This window comes from Pyrus communis, chromosome 14 (genome assembly GCF_041283825.1).
Source record: "Pyrus communis isolate YQ-2024b chromosome 14, ASM4128382v1, whole genome shotgun sequence".
NCBI lineage: Eukaryota > Viridiplantae > Streptophyta > Magnoliopsida > Rosales > Rosaceae > Pyrus > Pyrus communis.
In genome coordinates this window covers 25,369,052-25,382,662 of record NC_142578.1, presented here as the reverse complement: position 1 = coordinate 25,382,662, position 13,611 = coordinate 25,369,052, and the positions used below count along the sequence as shown (strand labels likewise).

At 36.6% G+C, this 13,611-nt stretch overlaps 2 protein-coding genes across 2 annotated transcripts; one reads left to right on the top strand and one right to left on the bottom strand.

The window, feature by feature from the left end:
- The first annotated feature begins 677 nt into the window (after positions 1 to 677).
- LOC137713318 (ethylene-responsive transcription factor ERF024-like) lies at positions 678 to 1,436 on the top strand. The gene has a single exon (XM_068452601.2). It carries the CDS (start codon positions 678 to 680, stop codon positions 1,275 to 1,277), a length of 600 nt encoding a protein of 199 aa, XP_068308702.2. The 3' UTR covers positions 1,278 to 1,436.
- A 7,759-nt stretch (positions 1,437 to 9,195) lies between these two features.
- On the bottom strand, positions 9,196 to 10,961 carry LOC137711850 (UPF0481 protein At3g47200-like). Its single transcript, XM_068451010.2, has 2 exons — positions 10,131 to 10,961; positions 9,196 to 9,971 (listed from the first exon to the last, which is right to left on the bottom strand). Exons 1-2 carry the CDS (start codon positions 10,849 to 10,851, stop codon positions 9,337 to 9,339), a joined length of 1,356 nt encoding a protein of 451 aa, XP_068307111.2. The 5' UTR covers positions 10,852 to 10,961; the 3' UTR covers positions 9,196 to 9,336.
- Between the last annotated feature and the right edge of the window lie 2,650 nt (positions 10,962 to 13,611).

The following is a 13,611-nucleotide window of genomic DNA, read 5'->3' as shown; positions in this document are numbered from 1 at the left end:
GAGTGGGAAGCTCCACTCTCTAGTACACTAATCATCCCGGCCCACGTCTCGTCATCCTCACATTTATACTGTCCATATATTCCCTTGATGGGATTCCACCTTGAAAATATGGATCCCCTCATTATTATAATCAAATCTTTGTTAGATGATCGCATTTAGTACCATAAGAGAGGGAGGCAGATTGTCTGCCCTCCTGTTTGGGTAATATTTTCATCCTTTTTTATTTTGTGCAGTAACGGTTAAATTACGTTAATATTTTATAAAAAACAATAAGAAAATACAATATTGACGTGGCTTAACTATGACTACACAAATAAGAGAGAATGGGAAGAGCACCTAAACAGAGGGCAGACAATCTGCCTCCATAGGAGAGTGGGCTGACATAGAAGATGGAAAAGTGATATATAAAACCACTGTTCTATTGACGTTTGATGCGCAGTCTCCATACAAAAACGCAAAGCCAACCCAGAACTAGTCCATCCAACATAAACTAAGCTGGCTTACACCCCAACTCTCTTCACAGCGCAGTTCAGCAACACCTGGTTTGCACTCTCTCCCTCTCAAACTCTTCACCTAGCTCACAATTCAGATTCATTTCTCAAATCCCGTCCCTCCATAAATGGCTTCCTCCATCAACCTCCAACTGCCAATCAACCTCCAACGGCCACATCTCCACGATGCACGCCACGAATACTACTACAACGTCAAGCAGTACTACCACTTCCATTGTCCCAGGGCGTCACCCAACATACCGTGGTGTACGCCGCAGGAGTAGTGGAAAATGGGTTTCGGAAATCCGAGAGCCCAAAAAACCTAATAGGATTTGGCTAGGCACATTTCCCACACCCGAAATGGCCGCGGTTGCTTATGACGTGGCCGCTATCGCTCTCAAGGGTCAAGATGCTGAGCTCAACTTTCCCAACTCCGCTTCTTCATTGCCCGTGCCAGCCTCCACTTCGTCACGTGACATCCAGGCGGCGGCATCCTCCGCTGCTGCGGCCATGGGAGTTGCAATTGATCGCTGTTCTTATTCAAGGGATGAGGTGCAAGGTGGTCACCATAATGTTCATCAGGCTCATAAGACAGTTGATGAGGATGACAGATTTGTGCTGAATCATGAGTTTGTTGATGAGGATCTGATCTTTAATATGCCTAACGTTCTAGTGAACATGGCTGAGGGAATGCTGCTTAGCCCTCCTCGCTTGGACATAGCTGGTGATGATGCTATAGTTGCTGATCAAGAACAAGGGGACCAGAACCTTTGGAAATTTTACTAAAATCCCATCTTAATATATCACCAATATCAAGAGGAAAAAATGAAAAAATAAGCGAAAAAGAATAAAGAATAAAATGGACCTAACGCTTGATGTACATGTAGGGGGTCTCCATGAAAACTTGTGAAAATATCAAATAATGCTAGTTTTCTTTATTTTGTTTATTAGAGTTAAGTAATTGTGCAGGATTTCCAATATAAGGAATTGCTGTCTTGTTGCACCTTTCTATCTCCATCAACGCATTCTGCGTGAGAAAAAAAATAATGTGCAGTGAAACTTTTGTGTGTGTTTGATAATTCTTTTTCCTAATTATTTAAGTCAGTTGAATCAAACAACACTTTGAGGAGCTAATACAGCCTAATTCTCTATTTGTAAAAAAAGAATGGAAGTGTTATTGACACTCTAAAAATCTCATTCTACACTCATCACAAGTGTATTTTTCTTTCTAAATATAGAAAGTTTAGAATGTAGAATGAAATTTTTGGAGTACCAATAATAATTTCCAAAAAGAATTAGAAAACGAAATTTTACAACAGGAAATATTAAAATGGAACAATGGTAATCATTCTAGAATTGCCTAGAAGCTAGCTAAGCGTTCAATCCATGGTTCAGATTTAGTTCCCTCATGTTTCAAACCAAATGGCCCTATGGCCTATAGTTTGGTCTGGAAATTAAAGCCAACAGGTTAAGAGATTTGGTCAATCGAAAAATCAAGGCGTTCTTTGGATTTTTCAAATAAATGTTTGAGATTTTTATATATATATATTTTTGGCGTATATAAAATAGTGCTTTCTTTTCTAGATTATCAGAATTAATCCAATATTAAGATATCATTCTAGAATTTAGATGGAGCTCCATAAAAATCTATGGCCCACCTCACTCTTTGTTGACGTGTCATTCTCAACTAGTTGATCACCTCTGAAGTGTCTAATAGTGATAGAAGATACCTGCAGGAATGTCAAAGATGGAAGTTGATCCTTCACCTTACCTTCCTGTGGTTGGAACCTACACAGTCATGCAAGGATGGCAGGTATGGACTCTATGCCTATCAAAGAATAACATTTCTTTAGACCAAAAAAAAAAAAAAAAAGGAATAACATTTCTTGCAAGAACGTAGGTAAAACAGACTTCTGTCGGCAAGAATATCTCTGAGATGTTCATCACCAACTTTAAGAAGCTTATTGTGAATCAAAATAGCAAGAAAAAAAAGGCTATAATGTCCTTCCAAAAAAAAAAAAAAAAAGGCTATAATGACTATTTATCCCGATTGTTGTGTTATTGCAAGAATTTTTTGTGTGCATGTTAAGAAAAATGTTTTAAGTAATTTGAAATTTGTTTTACTTTATTTTGAGTCACATAAGTACCTTTTAGAAAAAGTTTAGGGTTAATCTCAATTTACTATCCTGAAGTTTTGTGGTTTTCAACATTTAGTATATGAAATTTTTTTCATACCGGAGTCATACCTCAAGTCTTAATTTTAGGACAATTTCATACATCATTAAGTTTTCTGTTAGAATTTCTGTTAATTAATGACGTGACGCCCACGTGGATAATAACCGAGCGCCATGTGTCAATATAGGCCCACTTAAATATTAAAATATTAAAAAAATACAAAAACACAAAAAAAAAAAAAAAAAACTTACCCATCTTCTACCTCCCCCCAACCCTCTCCCTTCCTTCTTCCTTCTGCAACCCACACCCCTTCCCTCCTTTCTCTCTTCTGCACCTGCAACACCCTCCCTTCTCTCCTCTTCTCTCTTCGACTCATCCTTTCCTCTCCCCCTTTTCTCTCCATAACGACCACCTCCTCCGCCATTCCTCTCCTAACCCCTACCCTCCTCTTCCTCCTCCTTTTCCTGTAACCCAACCTAGACCCAAACCCCCACCATCCTCCTCCTTATCCTTATCCTGCACCCCATCAGAATTAATATTTTTTTTTGTGTGATTAATATTAATTGTATATGTCTTTGGTCGAAAGAAATGCTCGAACAGTCTGAGAGAGACCAAAAGGCTTGCTCAAAAATCGGATCAAGAGAAGACCGGAGAGGAAGAGAACAAACTGGATGAGGTATCGTCGGAGAAGAAAAATATTTTCGTCAAAGTCTTCGTGCGCGACGGCTGATCGTTGGACGAATCGCATACGAGAGATCCGAAACCCGAGGAACACAGAACCAGAGATGCCAATACGGGTAATGTCTTGGAGCTGGATGAACTGGGTGAACCAGCCGGTGAGTAGATCAGGACGACCGCGAAGTCGAGTAATCCAGCGAGTTCGTCGAGAAAAGTAGGTGATGTAAAGCTTGGAGTGAGTGAGAGTGTGGTGGGTGTTGTTGGGCCATGGACTGAGGGAGAAAGTACCGAGAGGCAGCTGGTGGTGGTGTTGTTGCTGAGATGCAGGATTAGGAGGAGGAGGGTGGGGGTTAGGAGATGAATGGTGGAGGAGGTGGTGGTTGTGAAGAAGGGGGGATAAAAAGGGGGGAGAGAAAAGGGGGAGAGAAAAGGGGGAGCCAAAGAGGGTGTTGCAGGTGAAGAAGAGATAAGGGAGGGAAGGGGGTTGGGGGAGGTAGAAAACGGTTGGTTTTTTTTTTTTTCGTATTTTTTAAATTTTTTTAAGTATTGAAGTGGGCCCATATTGACATGTGGCGCTCAGTTATTGTCCACGTGAGCGCCACATCATCAGTTAATAGAAGTTTTAACGGAAAACTTAACGGATGTATGAAACTGTTTCAAAATTAAGACTTGAGGTATAATTCTGAGATGAAAAAAACTTGATGTACCAAATGTTGAAAATCACAAAACTTCAGGGTAGTAAACTGAAATTAACCCAAAAGTTTAAGTTGGAAAGAAAAGAAATAGGATTAATGATGATTTTGTACATTTTTGCAAAACCCATAAAAAAAAACTACACGTTAATCATTTTTATGAAATCAAATAAGTACTACTATTATTTATACTGAATTTTTGCACGGTAACATGACCTATTTTCCATCCATATTCAATAGTTGGTCTTTCTATTTTACCAGCGGACTTACAAATCTTGGTGTAGCCGAGTTAATTAAATTCAATATGCTCTCTTCTCAGTTGCGTTTGTCACTCCCTCCTCGTAGTTTAAGTTAGACTAAAATAAAGTGTCGCGTAGAAAAATTAAAACATATTAAAGCTACATATGAACTTAAGATATTCAAATATGCTACAATGTATGTACAGTATAAAAACAAAATATTTTCTTATATAAATACAAAAAAGTAAAATACGCACAATTGAAAAGGCTCCTTGCACAAGCAGTCTGACGATTACTATAAGAAGTCATGATGATTACTTTAAATTGCTAATAGCAATTCATGTAATACGTTAGTTTAGTTATTGCTTGTCTTCCTCCTTCGCAATCCCTCCGAAATCCAAAGTTCGTATCTTGAAGCGCTCAAGCTTATGTGATAACTCCTGCATTGATCCTTGCAGGCCGTGCGTAGCACCTTTTTGTACAGTGACCGAACTTTTTTTTCCATCCACCTTCAGTAGTTGGTCTGCTAATTTAGCCGGAACTTTCTCACGAAGCTCCGAAATGAATCTACGTAATCCATCAAGAGCTTCCCTATCTTCATCTTCTGTTTGTGCTGCCACATTAACATGTTCATGATCAGCAAATTGTCGTGGAAGTGTGCCTTCTGTTGCATATGACTCGGAATTAGTAGCAGTGTTCATCTCGTAGCTGTTTATTGGCCTCGTGGGTTGAGGAAATTGAATCAGTCCTGAAGTTTGCCCTCCACAGGTTTCTGAACTCATAATTTTGTAAATATGGAAGCAGCTTTGAACATAAACTATGTGTTTTCCGACAATAGAAAAGAGTTGGGGTTTGAAGTTTGAAGCAAATCTGAGAGTAAATGCTGTAAGAATATATGAATGACATATTAAATCATTTGAATGCTCGGGTATATATATAGGGACCGGGACGTGAGGATATGGAGCAGGAGAACTGTCAACTGGCCGAAAAATAAAAATTCAAACGTTGCAGTCAATATTAGGAATGTACATGACGAGCGTGGAGTTGAAAAATCAAAAATTCAACTTTGAGAAACAGTCAAGCCTTCAAGCACAAGACAACAGACTAAATTTTGGGTATTCGTTGATGAATTTAAGGTTTGATTTGTGTCCTAATTAAATATTCGTAATCTAGCTTCTATTTGCACATGTGTATGTATACATTAGTGAGAACTTTTTTGGTTGAATCGGTCATGGTCTTGGTCTTCCATGACATTGGTAAATACGATATAGGCTTGGTAAATAATGCGGGAATTCTAGTAACATTTTTTTGGGAATAATGAACTTATTATATAAAGATAGTATTCAGGTTTAGAAGTGGTTGAAGTTGCCGCTAGCTCTACATTGTAGTGTCATTTGTAAGTAAGAGATCTTAAGTTTGACTCTTATCTTATACATGCAAGTTTGGTAAAAAATTATTACTAACTCATTGTGTTGCTTAATAGGTGCATTATTTCTTATATTTTCATATCATTTATTCCTGGGGTTTGTTAAGGTTTGGTTTTAAAAGAGCTTGTTATTTTTCTTTTCTCAATTTCAACCAAACAACGCACTTATAAGTTTTTTTTTAATGATATATTGACTTTAAGTTTTGACACAAGGACAATTAAAAAAGAAATCTAAGAGGCTGAGGATCACTGTGTTCAAATTTCATAGTTTTTCGTTGATCTTTGTCTCACATAGTTTTTCATTGATCCAAACATTCTAGTTTTGCAAATTAATCCCACATAAATTACATCATCGTCAGACCTAAACATCTATAGAAGAAGGAAGATTTTAAGATCTTCTTGATTTTTCGTAGTGCGGTGCGATATGTCTGAAAAGTTAAGAGATAGAGCTACAAGTTTCTTATATTTCTAGAATTTTCTAGAAGGTTAAACGGCACAAAACATGCATGCAAATCAGATGATGTGTTTCCCAAGTCAAGGAGTTCTTCCCTAATTTGATTTCTTTACTAGTTTAAGTTTTTGTTTTGTTTAAGGAGAGTTTTTACCAAACTTTTTAGATACTTTATATATATAATTAGGACCTTAATGCTCTCTCTAAACCATATTATACATCCAAAGAAGAGAGCTTGGGACATGTCTCACCACGGAGCCATAAAATGAATACCTATGCTCTCTTTCTTTTATTTTTATCTTTGTATCTAAACTATTTTTTTAAGGTTTATTATGAAGATATGAAATGAATATTTGTGAAGTACTTTGTTAATTATTATTTGATTACATGAGGGACTTTGTTTCTAGAAACTTAGATTGATCTAAAAGAATGAGCAATCAACTAGGTTTATTGGAAGATTAAGAAGAGTAGATAAACTAGTTAGGATGACCAATCAAGCTAGTCATACTTGTTTGATATGACTCTTCTACGATTAAATGGTTTCTATGTGTTAATTGTATGCTGAACCAAGGATATAATTTCATTATAGAAATACACGAATTGATGTTTGACCACAAATTAATTTATATCTTACAAATAACAACTTTTAGCTTTGGCATGATAATTGGATAGTAATTGGCTCTAGGAAAAAGAAATACAATTGTTATGGATGAATTTATAACTTTAGGCGGCTCCATTGTTTCTCAAACCCTTGTGTCGTGTGTTTCGTTTTATTTTTCCTTTTAGTTTCTTGTAGTTTTAGTCTTGGTCAATTATTCAATTCAATCAATCGGTTGCTTAAGTAAGTTTAGCTTGATTAATTGGTTTAACTTTTTTTGTCAAATAAAGTGGTTTCATTGGTGTCAAGTGCAACCCTCGTGGGATCGACCTCATATTTGCCCTACTATAGTACTTTTGATCTTATGCACTTGCAAGTATTTAAATTGTGTTTGATTTATCTATTTTTATAGGTGCTCCGAGATCACATCCTCGCTTAGTTTAATCCTGATATAGAATAGATAGCCGAGTGGATTGAACATAAAATGGATCCAATGGATCCAAGGAAGACAAAAGGACGTAGCGGGAATTTACAGAGTTAGTATCCGAGTTTCATTTTGGGCGCATAATACCTTCCCAAAAAGAGCAAGGTGTTTCAGTTCAAACACACTGCCATGTTGTGAAGTATGACAAATTAAAGCCATCCAAGGTTGTTTAGATTTCTAAATCCGTATTTTAAAGTTTGCAACAAAGATCAGACTTTTCGTTTTACATTTGATTTACTTCTTTTATATTCCCTAAGACTTCCCTAAACTCCTTAAGGGTCAAGTCAAGTCTATTTAAGCCTTATGGCTGCTATTGTATTCAACTTTCAAGAATTATTCAAATAAACCTTTCGGTTTTCTCATAAAATTTGGTAGATTTTATAACATTGTTCTTCAAAGGCTTACGTTGGTATCTGCGTCAAATCCCTTTCCCAAATATCGTTGTATTTAAAGAGTAAATTAAGTTAGGGATGACAATTTCTTCCTTATTCTTGTAGGGGCCTACCTTAGGACCAGTTTGGGATTGTTGTGTTTTTTTAATAAATTGCTTTTGTTGTACTTTAAGAATAATCAGTCGCAAAATAAAGCAGTTGAGCGTTGATAAACTCAATTTTTAATAGTGTTATGAGTTTGAAAAGCAATGTAAAAACAGTATCTAGAAGGATAAATAATGTCATTGTTTAAAATTAATGAGCTTATTACATGAATTCAAATATTCTAAAGGCTCAACTCTGCTTTTTATTAAAACAGCTTTTAAAATCAACCTACAAGCTGCTTTTAAAAGCAATTGTTTGGAGGCCATTGCTTTGAAAATAAGCAATATATTTTATTTTTATCAAACACTTTTTTACTTCTTAACTTTAAATTGAAGTAGTTTTTGGTGGGACCCAAAAAAAAAATTCCAATACCAAACTGGACCTTAATGAGGCAAGGACGGGATTTCAACCCTCATGATTATCCTAACATATACGTACGTATGTGTATTATGTTTGTTTTTCTAGTTAGTTCACAATACTAAAATTTTGATTTGTGCCTATATTTTAGTTTAATAGTATATTTGTGTCATATGAAAGATATATATCATTGCATTTTTCATGTACTACATTATGAGTTTTTATTATTTGTTGAAGAAAGAATTAACGAAAAGAGTTAAATAATATAAGATAAAAAAAAACAAAATAAAAAACAAAAAAGATGCCACCATTTCTTGCCCACTACGTTTCTAATCATGCAAATCCTGTGTGTCGAGAGGTTGAATCTGGCGCACAAAACTTGTGAACAACTAAATAAATTAGATGGCCAAACCTGCTTGACAAAAAAACGTGATGTATATTTTATGGGCTAATATTTGACCATTTTATAAACAAAAAAAATAAGTATGTGAAAATTAAAGGCTGCTTTCTTCCCTAAATTTCCCATTTCTCTTCGTATCAAATTAGTTTCCCTATTTTCTTCCTTCTCATTTTCCCCTTTTTCTTTGCCCATATTTTTTTCCCAAACATTCATCAAGGTCATATTTGCTTTGCTGAAAATGCATGCATGATTAGTCTTTAATACTATGGTTTATGCAAAAGAAGATCTAATTATCATTTCACTGCATAAATATACATGCTTAGTATTTATATTTGGAGTCTCATAATCTTTTCACTCCAAGAATTTAGCTCTGTCGTGATCCACAACAACAACAAGTGAGCTCAATCGACAATATCTACAAAATTCAATCATGTTCAAACACTTACATGTAATATTTAATAAGACACTTATCATTGTAAAATCAAAATACAAAAAAGACCTTATTTAGTGACATATTATAATACTAATTGGTAAGCATATGAACACTATAAAAATCAATAAATACATATAAAAAAATTATATTTGTATGGATAATACTTAGGTACTACTCACTAGTGAGTACACTATATATTCACTTTTTAATTTTGGTCCAATAATATTTTAACACATTATTTTTTAAAATAATACACATGTTATTTAATTTTTATTGAGCTTTAAGAAACAAGGAACATGTAGCATATTTTGATTGAGCCAAATAAAAAAGTGCATATATGAGGTACTCACTAGTGAATACCTAAGTATTACCCTATTCATAGTGGAGGATAGTAACTCATAACAGTGTAAAAGGTCTGTGCCAAGGTGAGTATCAACAAAATCAAAGCAGCAAACGCAGATATGAAGGACCATGGAGTATCAAAATAAGTATACTTGAAGCTAGCCCATTGAACATGCCAACCATTCCCATAATAGTGATGCACGTCATTGAACAACTTTGACAAGTAACACCTATCCATATCAAAAGCCACATCCTTCCCCAAATTATTAATAAATCGAGCAACTTCCCCATCGTTCCCAAAGTAATTCTCGACGATGTTACGGTCACACAAATACTCAACATCCTTGTATGTGTTCACAAGGCAATCGAGCAATGTTGCGTAGGTGGTGATGTGCTTAGAAGTTGACTTGTGGCACTGCTCATAGGCCACACAGTTGAGCAAGAAGGAACTCATGAAATCGTCGACTGTTATAGTTGGCATTTCGATGACTCCGCGCTTGAATTTGATCACCAAGAAGCTTTCGCCCTTGCCCCGATTGAGCTTGATTCCTGCACGGCGAAGCTTCGAGACACAATGGATGGTATGTGTTGGTATGGTGTTGCTACTACGTGGCTCCTCATGGCCTGGCGGTATAACACTTGAGCGCAACAAATCGAGCAAATGCATACCTGCAAGCAAGGTATTAAACATCGATGTAAACGTATAGAGAGGACCACAAAGTTCTTAATTAAGATAGGTTAAGGGTTCGATCACTTTCGATGTAACAAAACAGAACAGAGAATTTTCAAAGAAAGTTTTAGAAATATCATTGAAGTTTGAGAGCTTGCCTGTAAGATTGTGGTGCTTTTGAATGACATGATCAGGCCTCTGCATATGGTTGTTGAAGAATTCCAAGGCAAGCAACGACAATGACTTCCCATTTTCTTTATGTTCTTCCGTAGTTGTGAGATCAAACAAAGCCAGGAGAACAAAGTAGGGTATTTGATTTTCAAGCCTAAGAAAATCCCTAACCAAAAATGGGATTATCCAAACCATGTTGACAAGAGGATCGTCACGCTCGAACCGGACCAAAAGGCCGACTTTTCGTAACAATTCGATTATAAAACAACCATCAAGAACCAACATTTCCAAAAATTCTTCCGTGGTAAGATTTATTCTTTCTGAGTAACACTCTCTAGCTTCTTGTTCCAATGGCTCCAAGGCCTTCAAGTAGTCCTTTAAAGACAACCCTTTGGGCTCTGTCCTTGCAAGCAAAGAACCCAAATATTTCCACTTGTGCTCTTCGATCATCTTGACCCGTGGCTCTCCTCTGTGGTATGGACCGATGGAGACGATGTGGGGGTTGTACGACTTGCCGTTTATCTCGAGAAGACTCTGTGGGACTCTGAAGATGCAGCAGGAGGGTTTGCCTGCTGCATTGCTTAGGAGTTTTGGGGGTTCTGAGATCATCTGGTACATGGTGGCCAACCGATCCTTGTTCACTTCCCAGATGCTCATTGAATGGCTGTCCATGTTGGGTTGTTGTTGCTGCAGTGGATTGGTGTCCATCTGAGTTGTGATCTTGGAGGTGGTGGTGATGGTTGCGGCGATGAATTGTAGTTGTGAAATTTTGAAGTTGCTATTTTTCTTTTGTGATGGGGATTAATCAAAGGAAGATTTGTAGAGGGAAGACAAGTTGGTTTGAAGGACAGCTAGACAATGACTAGGAGAATTGAATACAATCAAATGCCACCACCAAGGTCCAAACTTGATTAAACCAACTACCATTTTTTTTTTGTTGTTTAATTTTCTATATCAAAATTTCTCTTGTATTAAGATGAGCACATATATCTAACATTGAGTACTGCAGTATAATGGTAACTTTTTTTTATTTGTAAGTGTGATACCATAGATGTGGTATGCATGAACTATGTAGTTCACTTGCACGTGGCCCTTTGCCACAATGGTGGAAATGTGTTAAGCCACTGCATGATAGCATGGGTTCGAACCCCATTGGTGACTAATCTAACAAAATCTATCGTTTGACAAAAAAAAAAAAAAAAAATTGTGTTGTTCACTCTTATTATAATACGTGAAATGACAATTATGTGCTTTGTGATGTTCTTGATACCGAATTAAAATAGTATATTTGTTATCAAAAAAAAAAAAACAGTATATTTTCCCCATCTGATATATTAAAACTTGTTGCAGTCATATTTACAATAGGAATGTGATTGTATAAATCTTAGGGAATCTGGGAAAATATTATATATTCCTATTATGATTAGATTACGTATTAAATGTTGTAATCCTAATGGGAAAGGTTTTTCCCTTTCTACTGCTATAAATAAAGGCACAATGGGGTAAATCAAACACACCCACAATTATACATCTCTCTCTTCTCTCTACTATTGCCGCACATTTCTCTATCTATGACCTCCATAATTGTTCAGTAAATAGTACCTACAACACGTTATCAACACGCTCTTGCCGCTACGCTAAATAGAGTTTGATCTTCAATCAGGAGAGTATTACGTTTTAATCATTCTGTTTGTGATTGATTTAATTATTTTATTGAATTGATCTACATGTTTTTTATTCAATTTAATTTTTCTATGTTGAACGTGATACAACGCATTGGAGATGCAATTCCGACTTTCTGAGAAGGATCTTCTACAAATTCAAAGGCTTTTGTTGTTTTCTGCCAATCAGCTACGCTTAAAATAAAGTAAGATATTTGAAACAACCATGAAGCATGAAAACATTCCCCATGATGCATGAATTCCCTACATTTATATTTACCTTCCGATATATATATTGTGTATGTTTCATATATTTGTCAATATATAAATTTGTTTCATGCATTACGCAATTATGCTATGTGGAATTTGTGAGTCAAAGAATATAAATAAATTAGAAGCAATTTAGGATTTTCAAACCCTAATTATGTCGGAAAAAAAATATATGGGCACTTGCAGCACCACCACCTCGGACACCTTGGACCCCTCACAGCAGCAGCCCTAGGGCCTTGCTGCGCTGACCTAGACTATTAGGCCTTTCGGCCTACCTCTGTTTATAGGGCCTACAATCCCTAAGTCAAAAAAACCAGCAAATTTTGGCCCATTGTTCTGCGTCCCTTGGCCTGTGAACTCACTAGGCTTCGCCCCAGTCTCGGCTTGCTTGCCAGCAGCTTTGGCTGCTGGGCTTAGGTTGCCTCGGACCCAAAACATAGAAACCCAGCTTCGGCTGGGCTTCTCGGACCCAACCCAGGCCAGCTTTTCGCTGGGCCTGAACCCATGCCCCTCCCTCGGCCCATTTAGTCCAGCAGCTTGTTGCTAGGGCTTTTGTCCCTCTCGGCCAATGGGCTACTCACTACCAACCCGAGCTCTTTTGCTCATGGCACCCAGCCCTTCTTTGGGCTATGCTATATTTTCAATCCAATAATATTATTTTAATATTATTTTGCTTCTACGATCAACCCTAAATAGTCCCGATCTATTGAATTAATTAAAAGTGACCTGCAGTCCATTAATCTGATAGTGAATCCAAAATTATTGACCTGAAGATCACTTTTAGACATTAACGATTCAATAATTTATTTTTATACTTTTAACCGTAACATATTTTCGTAGTAACGAAGCTCTCACACTTAAGTTCCCAAAGAAACTCAAATCCACTATACTTAAATCAGCATATTGCATTCTGTGTTTCTTGCAGGAACCTCTCTTTTATGAACTAAACGTTCATAAACTAAATTGAACCTGTAGTTTCAAATTTAGTGCCTTTGAAACTCGAAGTTTTCATAAAACAATACACCCATGAAAACCCAACGTTTTTTCATGAACACCATGTCTTAGAACTCAAATGTTCTAACTTTGATGCTTATGGATGATTCATTCCCATAGCACCAATCACAATCTTGTTCCCTCCAATTCAGTGGATTGTCAAATCATCACAAGTTCGATTTTCCTGATTTGGACGTTTTCTAATAGAAACCACTTTATGTGGGGTACAAGACGTGAATCTCCACTTGCCTATCAAGAAACTGAGAAACCATTGAAGCCAACAATGGCAAGGAAGAGCTGAATAAGCATCCATCATGATCTTCATTCGAAGACATATGCCTGAAGCATTATCATTGGAAATACCTCCCGAACGAGGATTCCATGGCTCTTTGGCTCACTCCTACAGACCATGTGATCATGCGACATATTGCCCGAAGCACACCATGATTACATCCATGAATGAGTACAATTCTGAAGTTTATAAATCCGATCGAATTTTGACTAGAGAATATTTTTCTCATAATTCCATGTTTCTAACTCGCCC